The following is a 25,984-nucleotide window of genomic DNA, read 5'->3' as shown; positions in this document are numbered from 1 at the left end:
GTGGCAAAAAATATATATGACAGGGTCTTATTTTGGGGGAAACACGGGTAATAAATAAATAAGCAAATAAACATACTACTACTACTACTACTAATAATAATACTTAGGATACCTAGGACGGTGGCACCAACCCGTATTAACCATTAGCACCGGTCAATGGTATTTGTGATGCATTTTTCAATGTTCAATTGACTGATTTTCATGCTTAATGAATAAAGTATATGATAACGATAATAATGACAATGATAATAATAATAATTAAACTGGAGCAGGCCATAAACGCTGTCGGCATTGGCAGGTTCACCATCGGTCAATTGCAAAAGGTGGCTTGACTCAGAACAGCTGCCATCTTGTGGGGATATCTTTAATAATATTCAATAATATTCAATAAAAAACACCCCCCTATCCTAAGTCCTTGGGGAGGACTTGATAGGTGGATAAGAAGGTCTAATCCAGTGTAAATATCTGACTGTGTGGTGAACCATAATAATACCAATTCAACACCACTGGCGTTGACAAAATCTCCCCATTGGTCAATTGCAAAAGGCAGCTTGGACTCGAGAGCAGCTTAAATCCCACGAGACTTTTTCCACAACATTAAACAACTTCTGCTTATCCGTCGTAGAATAACCCACCCCATTAAAAAAGTGCTCCAGGATCTCTGCAGTGCCCCCCCCCCCCAACCCAAAATATTCTCGTCTCGAATGGATCCACGTCGGACGTACCCGTCCACTTTGCCTTTCGTGCCATCCAGGATTTCGACGCTGGTGCCATCCGGGAGACACCAATTGATGCTGGATTCCTTGGTCTTCCCCGTCTGCCTCGCGGAGTCGTAGACACTGACACGGCCGACCTGCAGGGCCCAAAGCGGGGGGGGGGGGTTAGGGGGAGGGGCTGGATTTCTTTGCTGGACCCCGAGCCGCGAACAGTCATTGTTCAAGCCTGGAAGGTCTCAATGACCTAAAAATTTTTTTTATCCCGCCCGTACAGAACCGCGCGAAAATCCTGCTCTCTCTAATGCTTAGTAACCACAACGGTTTATAGCATCTCCACGGTGGGGATATATGGCTTGCTCGGTTTTTGGTTGGCCCAACTTGACCAGCGAGGGGTTAAAAAGCGGAGTGCTTTTCCCCCTTCGAGGGTGAAAAATCAATCTAGGGGTTGTCCCGATTTAGCAACGGTCTCGTGCCTGCATAGCGGCGCGCCATTTAACGACGGGGAGGAAGATATAACTTTCTGACGACCTCCGCAAGCCAAAGTAGGATCCCAGTTTCACTGAGTGACCGGGTTGGAGGTCCCTGTCAGCTGCCATCTTACGCTTGGCTTAGGCTTCGCTGCTATGCTGTGGCAGACTGCCATGAACTGTGTTGGGGAGGAATGTTTGGGAAACTGAAAGTAGCTGCTGAGACCCCTTGAAGCTGCCTCAAGGTCGCTCAGCTGAAAGGAGAGAGGGGCCTGCATACCAATTTATGCTTCATTACCAAACCATCTTGTTTGGACTTAATGGGTTATATTGGGGTGGGCAGTGAGGGACAGTTAAGGGAGGGGAAAAGGAGAATTTAGGGATCCGGGCTGGTGATTCTATACCTTTCTCAGCAATGGAGCCAAGGATCATTCTCTCTTAAAGTTATGACAGGACTGAGAGTCCTGAGAGGGAACCGCGGTCCCTAAACGAGGATGACCCGTAGAGCTTAGCGATCTGACTGTGCTGTTGGGGGGTGGGGGGGAATCTCTGGAGGAAAATGGGGGAAAGAGACCAATTTTGTTTCTTAAGAAAAGGACCGCGATGTCTTTTGCTCTCTTAAGTGCTACCGTCCATATATCCTGACTCTTTTCGATGAAAAAAATTCGGACTCTTTTTTTAGATCAATTTAATCCGAGAGAAGGGGAACGCGGGAGGTACCTCGGGGTGGTTGACCAAATAGGGCGCGGGAAGCCTCGCCCCGAAGGCGTCGCCGTCTTTGGACATCCGGCAGCAAATGGCGCGGGTCAAGTGGCCTTGGCTATACAAGTAGCCTGCAACAGCGAGAAAAGGCAGAGTTGGTTAAAAGAAAAAAAGAAAAGAAAAAAGGCAGGTTGTAAGGAGAGCGGTCTCATCCACCTGGATTTGCTGATTTATATATAGTTTATAGAACAATCCATCCGCGAGGGGCTTAGAAACAGGGCGAATCAAGGACGAATTGAACAAATAAATAATAAAAAGTGGACCACAATACAAAGGAAATATTGGGCGGTTAACGTCTTGAACACCAGGACAGGCAACAGGTGTAAAATATACGTTGGTTGCCAAATCCACTTGGACTGTGGGGGGAGTTCTAGTCCCCACCACCTTAAGGCGTGACCGGCTCAGCTTACCGAGCGTGACTGAGCGAAGGTAGACGGGATGGATGAAGTGGGACAAGAGGGCGCCTTGCAAGCCGAGCACGTTCCAGCGCAGGATTTTGTCACTGCAGGACATGGTGCGCAGGCGTTCGCCGTGCTGGATGCCGTCCCAGGTTGGCACGATGTCGCTCGACTCCACCGGGATGGTGCCCTCTCCTGCGGGGGAGTCCCAAGGAGCCAAATTTAAAAAGATGGCTTGGATGCAGCAGACGAAAACCAGCTGGGTGACTTTGGGCTGGGAGACGGGGAGTTCTAGTCCCACCTGAGGCCTGGAAACCAGATGTGTGTCTTTGGGCCAATCACCAGGAGACGGGGAGTTCTAGTCCCACCTTAGGCCTGGAAACCAGCTGTGTGTCTTTGGGCCAATCACCAGGAGACTGGGAGTTCTAGTCCCACCTGAGGCCTGAAACCGGCTGTGTGTCTCTGGGCCAATCACCAGGAGACGGGAGTTCTAGTCCCACCTGAGGCCTGGAAACCGGCTGTGTGTCTTTGGGCCAATCACCAGGAGACGGGGAGTTCTAGTCCCACCTTAGGCCTGGAAACCGGCTGTGTGTCTTTGGGCCAATCACCAGGAGACTGGGAGTTCTAGTCCCACCTGAGGCCTGGAAACCGGCTGTGTGTCTTTGGGCCAATCACCAGGAGACTGGGAGTTCTAGTCCCACCTGAGGCCTGGAAACCGGCTGTGTGTCTTTGGGCCAATCACCAGGAGACTGGGAGTTCTAGTCCCACCTTAGGCCTGGAAACCAGATGTGTGACTTTGGACCAATCACTAGGAGACGGGGAGTTCTAGTCCCACTTGAGGCCTGGAAACCGGCTGTGTGTCTTTGGGCCAATCACCAGGATACTGGGAGTTCTAGTCCCGCCTTAGCAATGAAACCCAGTTGGGTGACTTGGAGCCAGTCCCTCTCCCTCAGCCCAACCCACCTCACAGGGTGGTTGTTGTGGGACAATAGGAGGAAGGAGGAGTCTCGAGTTATTTGTAAAAAAATAAAATAAAAGGTGGGATCCAAATCCCATAAAAATAAAATAAATTTTAAACACCCCCCCCCACCCCAATCTCCATTCTCTGGACAGCTCATCCTCTTGGGCCCTTTTATTCCCCCCGTTTGCCAAATCGATGGAGCGAAGGGCGATCGAGGACGGTGGCACCCCTAGAAGCGATGAGGATTAGAAGCTTTGGAGCCCCAGCCGCCCCCAGCGATTTCGAGGGGAGGGTCTCTCACGCCGCCAGACTGGGCTGTTTACCGTTTTCCACCTTGGTGCGCAGTTTCCCCTGTTTGGGGTTCTCAAAGAGGGGCTGGTGTTGGTCCTCTCCAGCTGTGTTGGCCTGCTCGCTGCAGGACTTGTCAAAGAGGGCGCCGTCTCCGCAAGGCGCTGTGCTGGAGAACACAAAACACACAAACCCGGGAAAGAGATAAAGGCATCATACTCCATTTAGTGTATAGGAGAAGTTTTTTTTAAAGAAGAAAGATAAACGGATAGCTGGAAATAGAACAGACAAAGAATAATAAATATTATGATTTGAATTGAGAGGAGATAAATAAAATAAAATTGAGAAAATTTAAAAGAGAGGAGAAGCTATATAGAAAATTGAAAATGTTAATAAGATGAAATGGTATGTAAAATGAATATGAATTTGTGTCTGTAACAAGAGTTTTAACCCGGGATCAAGCAACTTTCAGAAAAAAGATTTTTTATGTTTTTATGTTTTGTGTTTTTGTGTATTTATGTTTTGTATGTCTTTAAAATTAATAAAATTTGTTTAAAAAAAACCACACACACAAAAACCCACACGCACCGCAAGCAATGAGGCTGAATCCTAACTCGGTTTAGAGAGTTCCCCCGCTGGAGACCAACTCCAGCAAACCGAGTTAGAAGAGAGGCACAGTCCCACCCCCACCTGAAAAAAAAAATTCCCCTTATGCCTCCCCAGTTCCTACAGGGAGTCCCCGACATACGACGGTTAAGGGGACCCGTCGAGACGGTGGACGGTTGTAAAAGAGCGCCTGATTTTTATATGACCTTTCTCAGCAGTGGCCGTGGAGCAAATTGCCACGGTCATTAAGCAAACCACGGTAGCACCACAGGGTCGCGAGGATCGAAATTCAGGCGCCGGGATTCGCTTAACAAACGTGGCGAGAAATGTCGTCAAAGGAGGCAAAGCAATTTCTCGTAAAAGGAGTCGCAATTTCTCGTAAAAATGTCATAAAAGGAGGCTTAACCAATTTCTCGCTTTGCAACGTGGTCGTTAAGTCGAGGACTGCCTGTGGCCTGGTCACCTAAACGTCGGTTTTCCCCCGCTGCTCTGAGGCAAGCCTCCGTTTTACAGGTGTACCGGGTGAAATGCGACATCGTGATAGTTCACCTGGCACGCAGGTGAAAGGTGAACATCCCCGCTCACCTGGTGCACAGGTGAAACACGACACCCCCGCCAGCTCACCTGGAGTACAGTGGAGAGGCGGCATTGCAGCTCGCCTGGCGTCCAGGCGACACCATCCCAGCTCACCTGGCGTGCCGGGGTGAGAGGTGGCGGCGTTACAACTCACCTGATGTACAGGTGAAAGCTGACGTCATCCTTGATCTTCAGTTTCCCGTCTTCCGCCAGCTGGAAGATGCTCTCCTCTGTCGCCAGGGGGTCGAACGCCATCAGCTCGCTGTAGAGGAACCTGGGGACGAGGAGAGGGGAGGTTGAAGGGACAACGCAGCAAGCATCCCCGACTTACGATGAGGCCGGGGAAGAAAACTTGCCGTTAAGCGGAGGCATCGCCATTAGCAGTCGCTGAATGGGTAGGGGAGGTTAAGCCGAGGACTAACTATACTCGTGGCACGTTGGTGGGGGATATACCCCAATAAAAAGGACCGGGCGTGGCGATTTCCCCACCACCACAGCCTTCCCGCCAGCGGTCGGGGCTCACGGACACCCCCCCTCCATCCTCCGCCTCTTTCACCTGAGGAATCCCCTTCGGGAGATGATCTCAGCGTGGCAGTCGTTGACCGTCTCCCCTTTCAAGCTCAGCTCCTCCCCTTTCACGCAGCGGTTCCCTGGCAAGGGAAGAGACCACCTTAGACCCTTCCTTCCTTCCTTCCCCTTCTCTCTCCCCTCCTTCCTTCCTTCCCCTGCCATCCATCTCCTTATCTAATTACCCATCGCTATTCCTTCCTTACTCTCCCTCCCTTCTTACCCTTCCTTCCATCTTTTATCTATCTACTCATGGATCTTTATTCCTTCCATTTATCTAACTACCCGTCTAACACTATTCCTTTCTTCCTTCGCTTCCTTCTTTCCCTTCTCTCCCTTCCCTTCCCTTCCCTCCATCTGTTATCTATATCCATTTCTATTCCTTCCTTCCCTCCTTCCCCTTTTCTCTCCCTTCACTTCCCTTCCCTTCCCTCCATCTGTTATCTATATCCATTTCTATTCCTTCCTTCCCTCCTTCCCCTTTTCTCTCCCTTCACTTCCCTTCCCTTCCCTTCCCTCCATCTGTTATCTATATCCATTTCTATTCCTTCCTTCCCTCCTTCCCTTTTCTCTCCTTTTCTCTCCTTCCCTTCCCATTTCCCTTCCTTCCTCCTTCCCTTTTCTCCTTCCTTCCTTCCTCCATCCTTTTATTTATACGCATATCTATTTCTATTCCTTCCTTCTCTTTCCTTCCCTTCCCTCCATCTTTTATCTATACCCATTTCTATTTCTATTCCTTCCTTCCCTCCCTCCTCCCCTTCCATCCGTTTATCTATCTATCCATCTATCTGTATTGTTGGGGGTCATAGGCTGACTCTGTAAACTGCTTAGAGTGGGCTGTAAAAGCATTGTGATGAAGTGGTATATAAATCTTTCCTTCCTTTCCTCCCTTCTCTCTCTCTCTCTCTGTCTGATAGATTTATCGTTTTAGTCTTGTTATCAAAACCAAAACCAAAACCAAATACAAATAAAGAAAACGGGGGTAAAAAGAGGAAAGAAATGGAAGGCGAAGCTAAAAGGGGGGGGGGAGAGAGAGAGAGAGAGAAGGAAAGAGAACCAGCCGCTGGTCTCCTTCCCCGATGCGTTAAGTTCAGTTCTACGACCCCTTCCCTGCAGTTACGACCTCCCCCTCCCCACTTTTCTCTCCAGAAAAGAATCCATTCTGCTTCACCTCCAAAAGCACGAGTGGCAAATTCTGGCTCTCTTTCCCTCCCCCTCCGGTCCACCCCGCTTTTCAGGCCACAATAAAACGCCCCCTTACCTGTCCCGATGCTGACCACAACCCCCAGCCCGTCCTGCCCCTTCCTCATGATGATGGCGGCCAGGATCTTGCGCCCCAGCAGGCTGTGCTGGATGCGGGCGGTCAGGGCGTTGAACCGCTGGTGGCTCAGCATGGCGATCTGGTCGTGCAGGGTGCTCCCGCTGACCGGCAGCTGCAACGGGACGGAGGAAGGGTCAGCAACGGCCTTTCCGAGCTCTGTGTGTGTGTGTGTGTGTGTGTGTGTCACATCCCTGGCCTTTGGGGGACAGGGGAGAATGCAGACCAGAAGCCAAGGGGCGAGACGTGTTAAAACAAGGGGGAGCCTCAATTCAGGGAGTCCTCAACTTACGACAGTTCGTTTAGTGACTGTTCCAAGTTGAATCGTGTGGCTGTGAAGTTCCCATAATTGTGGGTTGGTTTTTGTTTTTTTTAAAATTTTTGGTTTTATTTATAGGTTGCCTTCCCTCTTGGAACAAAAGGCTGCGGACCTTCATGTTTCCTGTTTTTTTTTTTTTTGCCCTGCTTGTAACAACAACGACAACCCCGTGAGTGAGGCCGGGCAGAGAAAGGGGAGGGAACTTAAGAGGACATCTGAACCAGCCCTCCGGCGGGATTCAGAAGGGCTCCGAGTCCAGCAGCCTATTTTCTGACAGGGAGAGAGCAATCAACCGACGGACGTTGTGGTGGGAACTTTCACCCTTGGAGGCTTTCGAGAAGAGACTGTGGACTGGTCCTCGGTCAGAAACTGGTGTAGGGTCTCCTGTTTGGGTGGGGCGGGGAGGGGGGGGTTGGATTAGATGACCTCCCAGATCCTTTCCGACTCGATTATTCTATATTCAATGGGACAGAAGCTGCCTTCAGAAGGAGCGGGGGAATGAGACCGGCCCGGGAGCCGGCGAAGGAGGCGAGAGAAGCCCTGACCTCCGTGGTGCCCAGCCCTTCGGCGGCGTGCTCGGCCTTCTCGTTCTCCCCGATGAGAACCCGCAGCGCTGCGTCGGCCGCTTCCTGCTTCCCCTGCTTTTTGCTGTGCGCCGTGACGGACGGGAACCAGCGGCCGCCCACTTTCGCCTGGAAGACGAACCTGCGGGGGGAAGGGTGGGGACAGAATCAAGGCGGGAGTCTAGCTCGGATCTCCAGGGGGCTGACACGCTGCCCCGGCTCCGGGGAAAAAAAAAAATGACAACTAGTCCTCGACGTACGACCATTTGAAGTTACAACGCCACTGGGGAAGGAGGGGGGGGGGGATTTGGGACTGCTTAGATTCGGAAGCCATATTGAGATGCGATGCTGCCACAATTGAGCCTGGGAAAGTGGGAGGGAGGAATTCATTGGAGTAGATCCAGTTAGACAAAATAAAATTCTTTTGCTGGCTCAAGGTCATGTAGTGCGGCACATAAGTGAAATGGAAATCTTACTTTGGGATGGATGGTGATTGGGCCATGTGAGGTGGTGATGGGTAGAGGGGCAGTGGTGGCTAACCTTTTGGGGCTCCTGCGCCAAAAATTTGTCCAGCACCCAGAAAGCAATGCACCCCTCCCCCATGTGCGCATAATCCCCACCCACCCACCCGTGACGCCCCCTTACCTGCACTGCGCCTCACAGCTGATTTTTGGCCAGAATTGAGGCCTTTTTCAGCCTCCCAAAGGCTTGAGGAAGGCTTTTGCAGGCCGAAAACTAGCCCCGTTTCGTCACTTCCGGTATTTTCAGAAAAAAACAGGAAGTGACAAAAACGAGGCTAGTTTTTCGGCCTGCAAACCTGCAGAAGCCTTAAGCCTTTTGGAAGGCCGAAAAAGGCCTCCAACCTGCCAAAAATCAGCCGTGAAGCACGCACATGCACGTGGTAAGTTTGCCTGCACCACAGGTTCGCCATCACGTGTATAGGGGATGGATTTGTAGTTTTTTACTTAGTGCGAGGAAGCTCAAAGCTTGTGGTCGTTAAATGGATTGTGGTCATTAAACGGAGGTCTACCTGTACGCAGCTCAGGATGGCACAGATTTCGAGAGAGAGAGAGGCTGATCATGGGTGTGGGGAGGGTCAGGGGCGAGGCGGACGTACCGCAGGCCCCCTGGACTTACTTGGGGTCGTGGGGAGGGCCGGTCTGGTTGATGAGCTTGAATTCGGCCGCGAAACCGTTGGCCCGGGCGTACTCTAGGAGTCCGCTGACCGGATTCGAATTCAGGTACTTGATCAACTCTCCGACGCCTTTGGCGCTGACCGTCTTACACTCCTCCGGAGTGGCCAGCTGGCTACCTTGTACGTCCAACATGGGCTCGGACGGGGCTTCCACCTGAAGCGTAGGACACAGAGATATCTGGGCTGCGAATGAAGCAGGTGGACGAAGCTTGCGATGCCAAAGGGGGGGGGAAGTGGGGGGGAAGGTCTTACCGGTACAGGTGTGTAAGCGGGATCGCCCATCAGCCCTTTCATGGCGACCTCGGCGGCCGTTTGCTTCGCTCCCTTCTTGCTGTTCGAGGCCACGGCGGGGAAAACGCGTTCGCCCAGCTTGACGCAGTATCGGAACCTGGATGGAGCCCGGGGGAGGAATAAATCCAGGTTCAATTTGGAGTTTCACGGGGGTTTAATTCGGATTCAACTATGGACATATCAGCCTAAAGCGGTGATCGCCAACCAGTGGGCCGCAGAGAAATGTCACCCCAAAGCAATTAATCCAGGCTGCGCGGGAACGCAAGGCTGCACCGCCGACATGGCCCTGGGAACACAAGGCTTGCATCGCGAAGAACACGAGGTACTGAGGGGAGGGGGGAAAGGGCAGAGGGGGAAAACTTGCCCCACTCGCCCCACGTGCCTGGCCTGGCCACCGGGCTGCTTCTTTCCGCTTCTGTTTTTGACTGCACACAAGGAAAGCAGCCAAAGTCTTTCTTTCTCTCCCCCAAACTCTGCCAGAAATGAGTCTTTGGGACCCTGCAAAGCCTCTTGTTCCAAGAGGCTGCACTAGCAAAGACTCATTTCTGGTGGAGTTTGGGGAGAGAAAAAAAAGAAAGACTTCTGCAGCTTCTGCTGCTTTCTTTGCATGCAGCCAAAAGTCTCTCTCTCTCTCTCTCTCTCTCCCCCCCTGAGAATGGAGCTGGAGACAGTATCCCACGATCCCAAATAAAGAACGATTGATCTGCAGGAAAACAGGGTGGGGGATTGTCCTGCAGACTTTTGGGGGGATTTTCCCAGGTCTCTGGTCCCGGGGATTTAAAATTGTGACTTTGGGGATCCCTGAGGTCCAAAAGGTTGGTGACCCTGGCCTAATGAATGAAGACAAGGGGCCTCATTCAATTTAGAGGCGGGGGGGCAGGAACTGAGTCAGGGTTGTAAAAGTACGAGAAGCAGCTAGGTGAAGGCAAAGGTGCTTAATTTTTTTCACTTAAGATTCACAATTTTGATTTCATTCAAAAGATGAAAATACGGAAGAAAAAAAGGAGACAAAAGTAGAAACGAACGTTCTCAAAAAATGTGAATTAAAAAGGACAAGAAAAAAAACCCCAAACACACACAGGCAGCCCTCGAGTAATGACAATTGAGCCCCCAATTTCTGTTGCCAAGGGAGACATTGGTTATGTTTTCGTCGTGTTTTACCAACTTCCTTACCCAGTCGTTAAGCGAATCGCTGCAGTTAAGTTAGACACACGGTTGTTACTCTCCACAATGACGTTGCTTGCCGGAAGGTTACAAAAGGGAATCGTGTTGAGCCTGGGACACTGCAACCGTCGTAAATACGAGTCAGATGCCAGGCGTCTCTGAATTTTGACCATGTGACCCCACCCCGGGATGTTGCAACTGTCGTGAATGTGAGTCAGGTTGCCAAGGGTCTGAATTTTGTGACCACGGAGATGCCGTAATGGTTGCTTTTAAGGGTGGGGGAAAAAAATCACTTTGCTTCCGTGCCATTGAACAGACATTAAAACGAACCGTTTGTAGGTCAAGAGTGTGGCTAACTTAACTGCAGGGATTCACTTAACGTCCGTGGCGAGAACAGTCGCACCATGGGGCAGGATTCCCTTAAACCGCTGTCCCGCTTAGCCAGGTTGTGGTCGTACGTCGAGGGCTGGGTGTAAAAGCGATCCCCCTCTTTTTCTGAGCTTACTTTGGGTCGTGAGGCGGCCCCTCCTGAGAGAGCATCTTGAATTCGCACACGCTCCCCATCTTCTGGGCGTATTCCATCAAGGCGCTGATGGGGTTCTTCCCACAGAGGAAGTTGAGCTGTGGGACGGCAGGCGAGAGCCCGGGGTAGGCCTGCTCAGGCTGCAGAATAAGGATGGAGAAGAATAATAATAATAATAATAATAATAATAATAATAATAATAATAATAATAATAATAATAATAATAATAATAATAATAATAATAAGGGATGGTGGACATGCAGAAGAGAAAGAACAGGTGAAAATCCCCCCAAACACAAAGACTTGCAAATCAAAATAGAAGGACTGTGGCAAAAGAAAGCTCAGGTAGGACTAGGGTGGGATAGGTGCCTTGGGTTTAACCCTAAAACATCTGGGGCGTTCCTTGAACACTGCCGGCATTGACAAAATCCCCATCGGTCAATTGCAAGAGGCAGCTTGGCTTGGGACAGCTGAAACCCTACAAAAAACCCTTTAAACAACTGCCTATCCCCGGACAAGCGTGCTAAATCCAGTCGGAAACATCTGGATGGTTGTGCCACAAACCATAATGGATAGCAATTGAACACCGCCGGCATTGACAAACTCCCCATCGGTCAATTGCAAGAGGCAGCTTGGCTTGGGACAGCTGAAACCCTACAAAAAAACCCTTTAAACAACTGCCTATCCCTGGACAATCCAGTCGGAAACATCTGGATGGCTGTGCCACAAACCATCATGGATAGCAATTGAACACCGTCGGCATTGACAAAACTCCCCATCGGTCAATTGCAAAAGGCAGCTGGATCCGGAGCAGCTGACATTTCGCAGCGATATTTTAAATATTATTTGCTAAAAAACATGGGCCTGGCCTCCTCACCACCACCACCTCCTCCTCCTCCTCCTCCTTGGGGGAGTTGTCCTCATCGGGGGACGTTTCAAGCTTCATGCTGTCTTCCCCCTCGTTCTGGGCTTCGTGGAGAAGGATTTTCATGGCGATGGCCGCCGCTTCCTGCTTGGCCAGTTTTTTGCTGCCCGCTTCGGCTGGAGGGAAGTGACGGGTGTCAATCTTGGCTTGGAATTTAAACCTTGTTGGGAGAAGAGAGAGAAAAGAACGAGAAAGGAAGAGAATGAAAGAAAACGAGAGATAGAAAGCAAGAGAGAGAGAGAGTGAGAATGAAAAAGAATAAGAATGAAAGAAAAAATGAGGAAGAATGAGATAGAAAGAGAATGAAAGAAAATGAGAGATAGAAATAGAGAAAGAGAGAGCAAGAATGAAAGAGAATGAGAGGAAGAAAAAGAATGAGAGAGAGAAAGAGAGAAAATAAGATGCAAAGAGAATGAAAAAAAATGAGAAAAGGAGAAAGAGAGCAAGAAGAATGAAAGAAAAAGAATGAGAGAGAATGAAAGAGGGAAAATAAGAGACAAAGAGAAAGAAAATGAGAGATAGAAAGAAAAGCACATAGAAAGAGAGCAAGAATGAAAGAGAATGAGAGAAAGAAAAAGAATGACACAGAGAGAAAGAGAATGAAAGAGGGAAAATAAGAGACGAAGAATGAGAAAGAAAACGAGATAGAAAGAGAAAGACAGAGAAAGTGCAAGAATGAAAGAGCACGAGAGAGAGAAAGGAACAAGAGAATGGGGAAAAGAGAATGAAAGAGGGAGAGAGAAAATGAAAGAAAACGAGAGCAAGAGAGAGAGAGAATCGGCAGTGAGAAAAACAAGAAAACTTAAGGGGAATTCTGGTTTTAGAGACAGGCTACCACGTTTCTCTGTCTCTCTCTTTCTGTCTCTCTTTCTGTCTCTGTCTCTTTTTTTATCTGTCTCTCTGTCTTTCTCTCTCTGTGTCTGTTTCTGTCTCTTTCTGTGTCTGTTTCTGTCTCTTTCTGTCTCTGTTTCTCTCTTTCTGTCTTTCTCTCTGTTTCTCTCTTTCTGTCTTTCTCTCTCTGTCTCTTTCTCTTTTTCTGTCTCTCTCTGTCTCTGTCTGTCTGTCTGTCTCCCTCTCTCTCTCTGCAGGAAGGACCCTCTCCCCCCCTCATTCCCCCCCTCCTTACCGTGGCTCGTGCGACGGCCCGCTCTGCTTCAGCAAGACGAACTCGCAGTGCTGGTACATGTATTGCGTGTACTCGATCAGGCCGCTGACCGGGTTCTTCTTCTGGCAGGCCACCAGCTTCTCCAAGGGGGTGCACTGGAAGGCCGTGTCCAACTGGGTGGTGTAGCTGGGGTACAGGGGGGACTCCATCACGTATCTCGACTCGTCCTGGGTGCTGATGGCATTCAGGTCCTCGGGGATGTCGTCGGTGGCCCAGTGGCTGCTCTCGAGAAGGTCATAAGGGGAGAAGCGGCGGTAGCGGGAGCGCTTGCACGAGGGGCTCCACCACGGAGGGCAGGCCCCCCCACCGCCACTCGGCTCGATGGGCTCGGCGGCCTGCTGCCCGTTCTCGATTTTCTTCTCCTCGCTCTCCAGCAGCGGAGGCGGAGGGGGAGAAGGGTGAGGGGAGGGCACCTCGGCGGGGGCCTCCGGCTCGAGGCACGGGGCCGGGGGCTCGGAGTCCGGCGGGACCGCCTGCCGGACTTCCTCGGCTTTGACCTTGACCTGCATCCGTTTGCGCTTGTTGTCGGTGAGGGACCACCGGGGAGGGCTGGCGTTCTCCTTGTGCACCTCGCCCAGCTTCTCCAAGGCGAGGAGGGTGGCGTTGACATCCCTGGCTTTGGTCAAGCCAATGTTCTTGGCCAGGTTGAGCGCCGTGGAGTCTGTCACCCCGAAGAGGAAGCTGCAGATCTTCTCCTTGACTTCGGCCATGTCAGGGGAACCGACCGAGTCCTCCTGGTCAGAAGCGGAACTTCCTTCGTCGTCTTCTTCGGTCCCCAAGTCGAGAAGATGGCCGCAGTCCTTCTCCTGGCTGGCCGGACGTCCCTCTCGGCTTGCTTCCAAGCAGTCGCGGACGTCCGCTAGCCTCCACAATGGCGGGGTCGCCTCCGACCGACTCAGCCGCCCTTGGTGGCAGAGCTTGTCGAGGTGATGGTTGACCACTTTCGTCTGGAGGCGCAGCTGGCAGGCCAGTTGGCAAGCGGTCTGCCCAGATTTCAGATCCCTCAAGGTCTCCAGGAGGTGCCTTTCAACGCCCTGCGTGTTCAGGGTCAGCCCCTGGAAGTTGGAGACGAGTTGGTCAACTCCACCCTCCGGACAAGCTGCAGAGTCACTTGGTTTCTGAGGAAAGGGTGACCGGCTATCCTGACAGGAAGGTCTTCTGGTGGGATCCCTGTAGCTGTACCATACATTCGAACGGGGCGGTGGAATGGATGTTTGTGGCTCTTGGGATCTCTGCCCCGTGGGCTTCCGCAGAGGAGCTTCGGAAAGTTTTCCTTGGAGGAAGAGGATCTGCGTTTGACGGAAATCTTCGAGTCTATCGGGTTCAGGTGAGGTCTGGTCTGAAACGGTGTTCCCAGCAAGGAATCTACTCATAGCATGCTGGCGACCGAAGGCATTCTCAGTCGATGTCGAGGAACCTGGCCAAGAGAGAACAAGGTATGCTTCAAACCGGGTTGCAAGACAGCGGCTGCACCTGTTGCGTTGTGGCCTGCCAGCCGGCGGCCCTTCCACCCAGCCTCAACTCCGCTGGCGTTGCAATCTTCCAGACCTCAAGCACCCTGCCAAGCTGGGTCAGAGAGAAGCTCTTTTATGAACATTGACAAGAATCAGGGATTGGTAAGCTATCTCCAAACACAACCAGTTTTGTTCCTTAATTTAAAATAAATAAATAAATTAAATTTCGCTGGATTTGGGCTTCCCAAATCTTTCCTTCTTCCCTTGCAAATATTTGTGCTTTAAAAAAAAATTTTTTTTAAAGGACCTGAGAATTGTTTTCTAGCTGGGTTTTTAAGCATCTTTTGGCAATAGTTAAGGATGAACAGAGAATAGTTTTGCTCCCAAAGGGAATGGACTGACGTTTGCTCACCTGGAAGCAAATTTCTTTGGAAATTGAACTTATGGCTCAAACTGGCATTCCAGTGTAGGAAGTTAGCATCCGCCCTTCTCCTAGAAAATTGAAATACCCTAGGAAATATTTAAAAAAAGGCAAAATATTTCCCCTAAAAAGAGTAGAAACTCAAGAGCAGAAACTCATCCCCACCTTTGTTAGTGGGTGGGTCATTAAGGCCTGGGCCAGAATACTTTACATAACAAAGATCTCCAGGTAAAGCTATAGCAATTGCCAAAAGCCCACAGAACTGAACCCAGAAGGATATTTCTTCCAACACCAGCTTGCGTTGTGCCAGACCGAATCGAAGGTCGATCTGGTCTAACCGCTCTGATCTTTGTACAGAGAATTAAAAGAACTTTTGATAGGTTTCTGGTAGACCGCCCTGTGCTTAACTAATTTAACTACTGTTTGTGGAGTGTCATTCACAAAGAACACCAATCTGTACAAGCAGGACGGGACACCCTATTAAACCAAATAGAACACATTTGCATCATCATAACAACAACAACAACACCTAGGATGCTGGCAGCAACCTGTATCAACCATCAAAGCCAATGATATTTGTGCTACATTTTTAACTGTTCAGTTGACGAGTTTCATGTTTAATGAGTAAGTAATAATAATAATAACCACCTCACCCTACAATCACAGCCATCCTTTCTTCCCCAAATCCTATAAAATTAGATAGAACTGCCAAAAGAAACCCCCCAAAACTATTTTTTTACAAATGCACTGTTATTTTTTTAAACGCTTATTTATTCAAGTGGACCAAATCATTGTTAACCTTCTCTCTCACTTCCCCTTTGCAATTCTCAACCATACCTCTCCCTTCTTTATTTGTAAAAACTATTTTTTACAAATGCACTGTTATTTTTCTAAACGCTTATTTATTCAAGTGGACCAAATCATTGTTAACCCCCTCTCTCACTTCCCCTTTGCAATTCTCAACCATACCTCTCCCTTCTTTAATCGAAACCATCAGAGGTCCCTTAAAGGTAAGGGTGTGTACGTGTTTGTGTGTCTGTGTGTGTGCATGCATGCAAAACCCATGCCAAGTGAACAGCAGCGTAAAAAATCGAATCGTAATGTAAAATTCCGGAAATAAAAAAAAAAACAGAAGTTTACGCCCAGCTGCAGAGTCGGAAAATCTTTTCAAAATCCCGGGAAAAATCTATCATCCATCTATCTATCTATCTATCTATCTATCTATCTATTGTCTGTCTATCTATCTATCTATCAATCTATCTATTTATCTATCGTGTATCTATCTATCTATCTATCGTGTATCTATCTATCTATCTATCTATCTATCGTGTATCTATCTATCTATCTATCTATCTATCTATTGTCTGTCTATCTATCTATTTATCTATCTATCTATCTATTATCTATCTATCTATCTATCTATCCATCTATCTATCATCTATATCTATCTATCATCTATCTATCTATCTATCTATCTATCTATCTATCTATCTATCTATCTATCATAATCATATCTAACATATAACATCTTGCACGTCAATGACTTCTTCAGCTTCAATTACAATAGTACACACAATTTTATAATAATGTAAAATTCCGGAAATCAAAAAAACAGAAGTTTACGCCCAGCCGCAGAGTTGGAAAATCTTTTCAAAATCCTGGAAAAAAATCTATTTATCTATCTATCATCTATCTATCTATCTATCTATCTATCTATCTATCTATCAATCAATCAATCAATCATATCTAACATATAACATCTTGCCTGTCAATGACTTCTTCAGCTTCAATCACAATAGTACACACAATTTTATAATAATGTAAAATTCTGGAAATCAAAAAAACCAGAAGTTTACGCCCAGCTGCAGAGTCGGAAAATCTTTTCAAAATCCTGGAAAAAAAAAATCTACCTACCTACCTACCTCTATCATATCTAACATATAACATCTTGCCTGTTAACGACTAAGCGCACCTACCGTCCCTGTCTTACTGTCCCCATTGATCTGTATTTATTTCCTTGATTCATGTTTATGTTCATACCTGAACTTGTTATCTTGTACATGTTTGACAAACAAACAAATATCCGTCTATATTTATATCTATATCTATATAAATGGACCCCCTTGCGCGTGGGAGATTTCAAACGTTAAGACACCAGGATTAAATCCTGGCAAACCCACAGAAAAATGTCTCGTGCTTCAATTATTACAACCCAAAACCAGAGGCACAACAGACGCATTTAGTTCTCACTTTCTAAACCCAAACCCAATTCCTTATCTTTCCAACTCAGCAAAGTGCAGTTCCCACCTAACTCTCCTTTAGGCTCAAAAGTAGCCCTTAAAAATCTTCCTTTCGCCCAGGAACAAATTCGACTCGGCTCATCCCGTGTCGTAATGCAGCTCCTTGCTCAAATGCTAGGAGGTTTACTCCTGGGTAAATGGACAGGGGTGGTGGTGGTGGTGGGGGGTGCCATTGTTCCTCTCTGGAGGTAACCTGAGTTCCCACCCCCTGGAAAACCTCCAAAGCGAAGTGACCCACGCCAAGTTGTGAATATTTACCACGGCTACTATGGCAGAGTGGATTTTTCCAGCTAGCTGGCTCTGTTTGCACCTCAACATGAGGGCGAGAAGGTTGGGGGGAGAGAGGAAAAAGGAGTAGAGTTACTGGCCCGACAGAAGCTGAATAAAAGCTTACCCTTTTTCTTTTTCCTGTGACGAGGTTTGTGCATGGCATCAATCTGGCCAAAGGCTGGGAGAAAAACTTCCAGTCCCCACAGCATGGAAGGAGCGAGGGGTGCATGCGTGTGGCATCAACGCGGACACACATTCAGACCGACGCTAGAGGAAAGCGTGCCAGGCATAAGGGGAGGAGGTTCCCAGCCAGGGGGTGGGGCAGCTTTGCCAAGGGAGAATAGAAGGGTCAAAGGATCTGCCTCCCCCTATTTAACAGAGCTCAGAAGAAAAAAAAAGAAAGCAAAAAACAAACAAACCCCAAGTTAAGTTTCACTTTCTATTCTCCTCCTCCTGGCTCTTTCCTCTCCCAAAGAGGGTGGGGTTTGTGGCCAGAAAAAGATATCACACCCTCCTTTGAAAATGGAAATTTCACTTCCCTTTCATCATCTCCTGTGGGCAGGGCTGGAGGGCCAGGTGCCTTCTCGCCCCACTGTCTCTTCCCCCCCCCCCCAAAAAAAAGAACTTTATTTCTTTAAAGTCTGCCAACCTGGCTGGGATGGGCCAGATATAGCAACCTTAAGAGAAAAGAAATGGGAAAAGATTGGGAGGAAGGAATGCAGATTTCGCTGGGTTTGCAAAATAATAAAAATGTAGGGACCGCCAAAACGGGAAGGCCGTCCTCGGTTTGCGACCCATTTCAGGGCTGTTCGAACTACGACTCATTTAACGGCTGCTGTTTGGGGGCACTGAAAAAATGGATTGGTGGAGGTGCTACTGCAAGAAAAGACGCAAACACACACCCAGACACTCAAATTACGTACATAACGCACCCCTTTCAGCCTGGGAAAATTATCTTTGTACACTGAGCAGATGGTCTTCAACTTATGACCGCAACAGAGCCCAAGATTTCCGTTGCTAAGCGAGACAGCTAAGTGAATCTTCCCTGTTTTTACGAGGTTTCTTGTTCAGTGAATGTCAGTGGCCATAACATGGGGCAGCGTTCACTTAACAAACTTTTGCCCTAACAACAGATATTTGGGAGCTTAATTTTGGTCTTAAGCCGAGGTTTACCTGTGTTTAGGATTAAAAATAAATAAATAAAAATTAAATGGCATTCTTGGATATAGGATTTAAAAACTTAAAAAGTATTATTCTTGGGTGGAGGATAAAAAAAAAATACAATTCTTGGATTTAGGATTAAGAAGAAAATTAAATTACGTTCTTGGATTTAGGATTTTTTTTTGATTTTTTTATTTTATTTTATAATAATTCCATTTCATTTCAATTGTGTGTCGACTGGGTACATATATCTTGTGCTCACAATTATAACTATTCTTATAACCATTATTTAATCTATCTATTTTTTTTTAACAATCTTATTACTTTATATATTCATCTAGTCTGTTTTAATTTGTTATATTTTCCAACCATTGATAAAATAAACCCCATACCATATATAATATTCAGTTTCTTCTTTTTCTTTGATTACCAATGTTAATTTAGGATTAAAAAGAAGAAGAAAAAATTGAATCCCGTTCTTGGATTCGGCTGTTCTGAAACTCAGAAAACCCCTACCCGACATTCAGGGTCCTTATCTAACCCCCATCCTCACAATACCCTCTCGACACACAGACCGTGATCTCAAGATCGCAGCCTCCGGGCGCCAAGGAGCACGAATTGATCTGGAGATATTATCACAACACACGAAGGACGGCTGTAAACAGGAGACCATAAACTTTCCTTCCCAGGTATTGGTTAACAAGGTCAAATAACAGGCTCACCTCGCCAGGTGCAAACCGAGACGCGTGGAAGATAAACCACAAAGACCTCGACGATGGCCCCGGGGACTTGCATAAGCCACAACCGAGCCTGACAACCTCACTTAAGGGCACCCACCAGTCTTGCTTACCTGTACAGGTGAGTGTCAAAGTGTTGGGTTTTATACGCTCACCTGTACAGAAAACCCAGGGTTAATAAGTCCAGCCTCAGCCCATGGAAAACAGCCAGAATTTAAGAGGAGTTCCTTTCCTGGCTCACAAATTTTATCCAAAGATACAAAAAAGGGCAGCAGCTTTGTGAAATCTGGTCTCGGGAAAGATCCACGGAGGCAGGAGGGACCCTTAGAGGTCTTCTAGTCCAACCCCACCTCCCGTTCGAGCGGGAGTCTTCCAATCTTTTGCTACCGCCAATTAACACAGTTCTTTTCCTTACGATATTTCTAATGGGGAGGGTCTTTGGGTCAATCGCTCTCAGCCCAATCTACCTTGCAGGGTTGTTGTTTTATCGACGAGTGACTTATGACCGTTTCTCCAAACTTACGACCATCCCCATGTGACCAAATTTAGATCCTTTGGCAACTGCCTCACATTTATGACAGTGGCAGCATCCCGCATTCCCATTTCGCGACCTTCTGCCAAGCAACGGTGGCGTTAAGGGTCATAAAACACAGCCAAACTTTCTCACTTAGCAGCAGAAATTCTGGGTCGTAAGGGGAGGACTACCTGGATTGGCAAAGGGGATTTTCACGAGACCACGGGCAAGATGCACCTGTACGAACAAGCCTGTTTCCTTTTCTCTCTCATCTCTGGCCTTGAACACTTGCATGCACAAACGCACACCCCAGAGAAACACACTCCCCACTACGGTTCATTGCACTGTCTAACGGCCAACTGAGAACACCTTCCGTGCTTGGTCTAAATTGGCCCGTTACTTGAGTCAGGGAGATGAAATTTCAATACAGGAACAGTTAGCACACTTCCTTGTTTGATATGGGGGGAGGTTTAGGGGGGGTTTAAACTAACTGGGAGGGAAGTTATTCAAAGCACGTTCTGGAATTGGGGAGTCAAGGCCAAACGTGTCATTTTCTTATCAAAGGAAAAAGATCTTCCTTTATCTTCAAGAGAAATTCTAAATTTCCTTCTAAAACCGTGGAGTTGAAGGGCCGTACGGTTCATCACAAGCCTTAAATTGTACCTGCCATGGCTAAATCAAGAATAAAATGAGATTTGAAAGGACACAAAGGTGTTCATGTTCATTCAGCCTATTTGTATATAAAGTGCACTGGCCAGTAACATTTTAGCACAATAATTATCCGATTTTTCCATTCGGTATGTCTAATAAGACTTTCTGGTAGTTAAATAAAGCAAGTATCTATATTCTGTGCGGATGTCCATAGAGAAAGCCTTGAGTAAGCCTGCTACTGAATAATACATCCATTTATTTTCTATTATATGACTTTAAAACAACCGCCAGGGAGACGACAGCGATTTTTCTAAGGGTTTATTTTAACTTATCCAAATCACCGATTTGTTTCTTGTAAACATTTCTGGGTGTTGGGATCTGCTTTAGAATACATGTGCCGATGTGAGAAATATGTTAAACTCCTCTCTCTGGAAATCACCTTGCCTTATTTATTGAGCCAAGTGTGACAACTATAAGGAAGAAATAATATAAAGACCGTTCAACAATATAAACAACTCCAACTTTGCACTGTCCTCTAATCCAATTCTTGCTCAGTGGATCCTCCAGCTGCAGAGATGCTCTACCTTGAAAAACTAGGAGCTCCTCTAAAAGAGAAGCCACTCCTCACAAGCCATTAGTTGGTGGCTATAATAAAGAGAAGGCCAGAATAGAAGGCCGGTCTGAGCAAGACCAAAAGTGGATTTACAGTAAGTCCTGGTGATGAAGAGACCTGCAGGACTGGTTAGGAAGAAGACAGAAGGCGGAATAAAAAAACAAAACTTCTGCAAATATGACTTTAAAACGGGTCAACCATTTGCGATCCAATCTGCAGAAAAGGACAGACTATAAATTAAGATTAAGAGCCCAAGACAGCGACAGAATTCCACCACGTTCAATGCATTCCTTTTGCGATAGACGTTCTTCCCTGAGAATCAGAAACTCTGCTGCCAGAGCTGGAGGTTCCATCAGGGGGAAAATCCACATGTGGGCTTTACTTCCAAGCAAACAGGGCTGGGATAAGGGGCTGACACAGTGTGGTGGTGGTGGGGAGATCTGTGTCCTTTCCTTTGCTGCATGGTGGTTCATACCGGGTTGCACCATACTGCACTGCAGGGAATTGCACTTGAGCAAGGGGTCAGTGTAGAAGACCTCCAGGGTCCCCTTCCAGGCCTAGGACTCTATAAAATCCAAACATATAAGTCTATGAACTGCATGGAGTTGCCCTGAGCAAGGGGTCAGTCTAGAAGATCCCCAGGGTCCCTTCCAGTCCTATGATTCCATGAAAATAAAGCATCTAAAATCTACCAACTGCATGGAATTGCCCTGAGCAAGGGGTCAGTCTAGAAGATCCCCAGGGACCCTTCCGGCCCTATGATTCCATGAAAATAAAGCATCTAAAATCTACGAACTGCATGGAATTGCCCTGAGCAAGGGGTCAGTCTAGAAGATCCCCAGGGTCCCTTCCGGCCCTATGATTCCATGAAAATAAAGCATCTAAAATCTATGAACTGCATGGAATTGCTCTGAGCAAGGGGTCAGTCTAGAAGATCCCCAGGGACCCTTTCGGCCCTATGATTCCATGAAAATAAAGCATCTAAAATCTATGAACTGCATGGAATTGCTCTGAGCAAGGGGTCAGTCTAGAAGATCCCCAGGGTCCCTTTCGGCCCTATGATTCCATGAAAATGAAGCATCTAAAATCTATGAACTGCATGGAATTGCCCTGATCAAGGGGTCAGTCTAGAAGATCCCCAGGGTCCCTTCCGACCCCATGATTCTATAAAAACCAAGCACACACGTTCATGAACGGATTGCATCACACTGCCTGGAGTTGCGTTGCCCCACTTAGGCCTGGGGGAGCCGGGCAGACGCCCCCAGAGTCTGCTTGCCGCGGCTTCCCTTCCCTCCCAGGCGGGCCTTTTGCACCCGCCGCCCCTGCCCCGATCGGGCCCGGCCCCGGCCTCGGCCTTACCTCCCCTCCCCTTTCGGCGGTTTCGCCTGGCGCCTCCGAAGGAAGCCACCTCTATTGTGCGGGGACCAGCGCCGGCGAGCAGCGATGACGCCTTGGAGAGCGCGACCCCCGCGGCCTTCCCAGGGCCCCGCTGCCGAGCCCGCCGGCGCCATCTTTGAAAAGGGCAAATCCGTTTCCTTCCTCTTCCCAGTTTCCCAGTCATTTTAAAGCTGGATTTGCACAAGGCATTTGGGTTCCCCCCGCCACCCCCAATTTTGCGCCTTCTGTCGCTGTCTCCACCATCCCCTGCTGGATGGGGATGATGGAGATGGTAGTCCCCCTTTCCCCCCCAAAGATCCACTGAATCCCAATTTCTCTTCTGCAGACGGAAACAAGCATGATGAAATTTGAATTGGACGCCTCTCGCATAAAGGTTCTGGGTTTGGGGGTAAGGAGTTGCTGCTGCCCGGGATCCTACACTTATCCTTCAAAAATAGATGCGAAGAAGCAAAGGGTAGTCTTAAGACCGACCCAACCTCACAGGGCTGTTGTTGGGAGACAGTAACAAAGGGGCATTATAAATCCTGCCTGAATTGAAAGGAAAAACGTTGGATTTTGATGGGTTGAATAAATTCAATTCTGCTCTTTTTTTTTTTTGAAAAAAACCAACGCATCCTGATTTTGACTCCTGTTTGTAGAATTGTAAGCCTTGTTACAAGAACGATGTGGCGGATGGGGAATGATTGGTTTTCATATTCCATAAGCCGCCTTGAGTCGCCATGGGTGAATAGGCGATTTCAATAAATACAATAAAATAAATAAGCATATACAGTAGAAAAATGGGGTCCTGGATGCTCTCTGAGCTGGGTGGTTTTCTTGCAGACATTTCACGGCTCAACTGGGTTATATCATCAGTGACAGAAGTGAAGCAGGGCTGCTATAACTAAATAGAGAGCAAACCCCACTCGCTTCTAGCACTGATGATGTTCCCTAGTTGGGTCATGAAAGGTCTGCAAGGAAACCACCCAGCTCAGAGACTGCCAAGGCTGAGCTGCAAATGCTACTTTTCTGTAGAAAAGTCTTTTCCAAATTTCCATTTAGATTCTATTGTACACATGATCCAAGATAAGGGTTAGATTTTTTTAAAAAGGGGGTGGGGAATTATATACAAAATTAAATAAATGATTTGTAAACCTGGGTGAATCTGATGGTCCTTGGTTTCTTTCCGTTACTAAATCCTCTCTCTCTTCCCAGCAGACAACCATGCCAAGCTACTCCTGAAATCTTGCCATAAAAACTACAGGAATTTATCCAGGCAGTTGTCAGGAGTCTCAACGTTGACTCCAAGGAACATTATGATACACACACACACACACACACACCAACACAAACACACCCTTCCTAGCAGCCTCCTTTGAAACAGAAACTCAAAATAACTTATTTTAGTGGCAAATGCAATCCCTCGGAACATAATAGGCGGCAAATTCAAATTTTTATCATTGTCGCTACCCTGCTATAAATACAGGTAGTCCTCGACTTACGACCACCATTGAGCCTAGGATTGACGTTGCTAAACAAGACGTTTAAGTGATTTTTTTTGCCCGATTTCGTGACCTTTCTTGCCACCGTTGTTAAGTGAATCATCACAGTGGTTTATAGAGCCCAGTTGTGAAGTGAATCTGGTTTCCCCCATCAGAATGTCACCAAAGGGGACGCTGCGGCGACTGTCATAAATACGAGTCGGTTGCCAAGCGTCAAGAATTTGGAGAGTGCAACGGTCGTTAAGAGAGAAAAAAACGGTCCTTCAGTCCTTCAGTAAGTTGAGGACTTGCCCCTATATATGGAAGCTGTGTGGGAGGGTGGGAAGGAAAGCAATGCACAGGGTTGATCCAATGAGAAGGCACCAGTTTTCTGCACCGTGCATCTGCATTGCCTCTGCATCCATGAGGACTAGCAACTTACTTTATTTTACCAGGAACTTAACTGTTCCTTTGTTTGGATGGCCTTTTTCGACCTCTCCCTGTGCAAGCCAGACAGGTGCAACCTCCTTCTAAGTTGGGGTATTGCATCCTCCCCTTAATTTATCTTTATTTTTGTTTATATGTATTTATTTCCAGGCAAAACCAGGCTGGGTTCTTGCAATGCCACCACGTGTGTCTGCACCCATCTTCCCCTCCCTCCAATAGGCATGCAATAGATCACCCCATTTATATTGCTAAGGCCCCCCCCCCATCTCCCCCTCCCCTCCCCATCCTTTTCGGCGCCCCCCCCCAACCTCAGCCCCCTTCCCTCTCCAAGAGCTGGGTTGCAAAACCCTCACCCCAGCCAGCAGGCAGGCTGTGGAGCATGGGAGCAGGGGCGCCCGCCTCTTGACGGCGCCAGGTTGGGGAAAGGCAGCCGGAGGGGGGGCGGGTGCATCCCCGCCCCTTCGCCCACCGCACGCCTGGAGGCTTGCGGGACCCGGAACCACGGACGGCGCCGGCGCGCATGCGCGCACGACTCCATAAGAGCGAAGATTGGGTCCAAACTTGGGGAGGGGAAAAGACCTCGGGCGTTACTGCGCACGCGCGACGCGGCCCAGCGAGCCGCTCCCCGGCACCACGCATGCGTACCAAGCCCCCAACGCGTTCCCGCTCAATCCGCGCTGCTTTTCTCCCGTCCGCCTTTCCCCCCCTTTCCCCGCGACCGTCGCTGCCTCGCTTTCCTCGCCGCCTTCCCGGCTCGAAGCCGGGGGAGGCCGACTCACCTCTCCCGCACTCGGAGCAAATCCCGGTTGGAGATGGGCAATCGAAAGGGAGGCCGCCGCCCGCTTTCTCTTTTTATTTTTTCCCCTCAGCCCCGCCGTGCTGTGGGGGCGCAAGTGATTGCGTCACGCGGAGCGCGCGGCGCACGAGGACTCTCTTTCTCCCTCCTCCTCCCCCCCCGCTCTGACGTCAACGGGGCGTGACGCTTCGCCATGGCAACCGCAGAGCGCTCCTGGCGGGCTCCGCTGAAGGAATGAAATAGAGCCTCCAGGGTTAGGAGAAGTCTACCTCAGACCTTGGAAACCGGCGGGAAAAGAGGATTTTTAAACCCGGGGGTGGTCCACTGACACGTCTAAGGTCTAGATAAGACTACAAGATCCACCCTCCACGATCCACCCTGGTTTTTAAGCTTTGGAGAGGGCCATGCTGGGTGTTGTAGTCCAAAAGAGAGAAGAAGCCCAGTGGCTTGGATGGAGTTGAGAGGAGGGGGAGGAGATTTAATTGTAATTTAATTTAATTGTAAGCTGACCAGAGTGCAGAATAAAGGAATAAATAAAAGTTAGGCTGGCAGAGGATGATGGGAGTTGTAGTTCCACAGCTGTCACATCTACATTGATTGACGATATGACCACCAATCTCCCAGACATAACTCACGGTGGCTCATCATATAATAACGGATATAAAAAGAGAATGCCCTATTAAAAGGTCTCGAAAGCATATAAAACCAAGGATGGATCTCGAATTCACAGATGAGCGCGGGGTGATGGGAGTTGTAGTCCATACCCAGCCGCCAAAATCAGCAGCGCCTTAAAAACTCCATCCTTTTTTTTTTTTTGCTTCCATTTTTTCCCATCTTTCTCAAACTTGGCCCCGTTTAAGATTGGGTGGATTTCAACTCCCAGAATTGAACTTCCTGCTTTTGGGGGGGCTCGGTTGGGGGAGGGGGTTGGACTAGATGACCTACAAGGTCCCTTTCC

At 48.4% G+C, this 25,984-nt stretch overlaps 1 protein-coding gene across 7 annotated transcripts in view; it reads right to left on the bottom strand.

Annotated features, from left to right (window-relative positions):
* Positions 1-25,192, bottom strand: part of ADAR (adenosine deaminase RNA specific) — a 28,823-nt gene extending 3,631 nt beyond the window's left edge. The window contains exons 1-14 of one of the 7 annotated variants that reach the window (XM_087943802.1): positions 25,010-25,192; positions 12,766-14,221; positions 11,592-11,799; positions 10,697-10,854; positions 8,989-9,124; positions 8,679-8,914; positions 7,524-7,683; positions 6,603-6,774; positions 5,331-5,424; positions 4,929-5,048; positions 3,628-3,761; positions 2,356-2,538; positions 1,904-2,016; positions 726-853 (exon numbers count right to left, since the gene is read on the bottom strand). In XM_087943802.1, coding sequence (XP_087799928.1) covers positions 726-853; positions 1,904-2,016; positions 2,356-2,538; positions 3,628-3,761; positions 4,929-5,048; positions 5,331-5,424; positions 6,603-6,774; positions 7,524-7,683; positions 8,679-8,914; positions 8,989-9,124; positions 10,697-10,854; positions 11,592-11,799; positions 12,766-14,177 — 3,254 coding nt within the window. In that variant the 5' untranslated portion in view covers positions 14,178-14,221; positions 25,010-25,192. Of the gene's footprint in view, positions 1-725; positions 854-1,903; positions 2,017-2,355; positions 2,539-3,627; positions 3,762-4,928; positions 5,049-5,330; positions 5,425-6,602; positions 6,775-7,523; positions 7,684-8,678; positions 8,915-8,988; positions 9,125-10,696; positions 10,855-11,591; positions 11,800-12,765; positions 14,222-17,373; positions 17,482-22,284; positions 22,396-24,583; positions 24,738-25,009 lie in introns of those variants that run through there. The other 6 variants (XM_087943803.1, XM_087943800.1, XM_087943801.1 and 3 more) reach the window with 6 other exon arrangements.
* Between the last annotated feature and the right edge of the window lie 792 nt (positions 25,193-25,984).

Source organism: Notechis scutatus, chromosome 14 (genome assembly GCF_049901735.1).
Source record: "Notechis scutatus isolate UNSWTSFEM ecotype Mainland chromosome 14, rNotScu1.2, whole genome shotgun sequence".
In the NCBI taxonomy this organism is placed as follows: Eukaryota; Metazoa; Chordata; class Lepidosauria; order Squamata; family Elapidae; genus Notechis; species Notechis scutatus.
The sequence above is the reverse complement of the archived record's forward strand: the minus strand, read 5'-3'. Positions and strand labels throughout refer to the sequence as shown.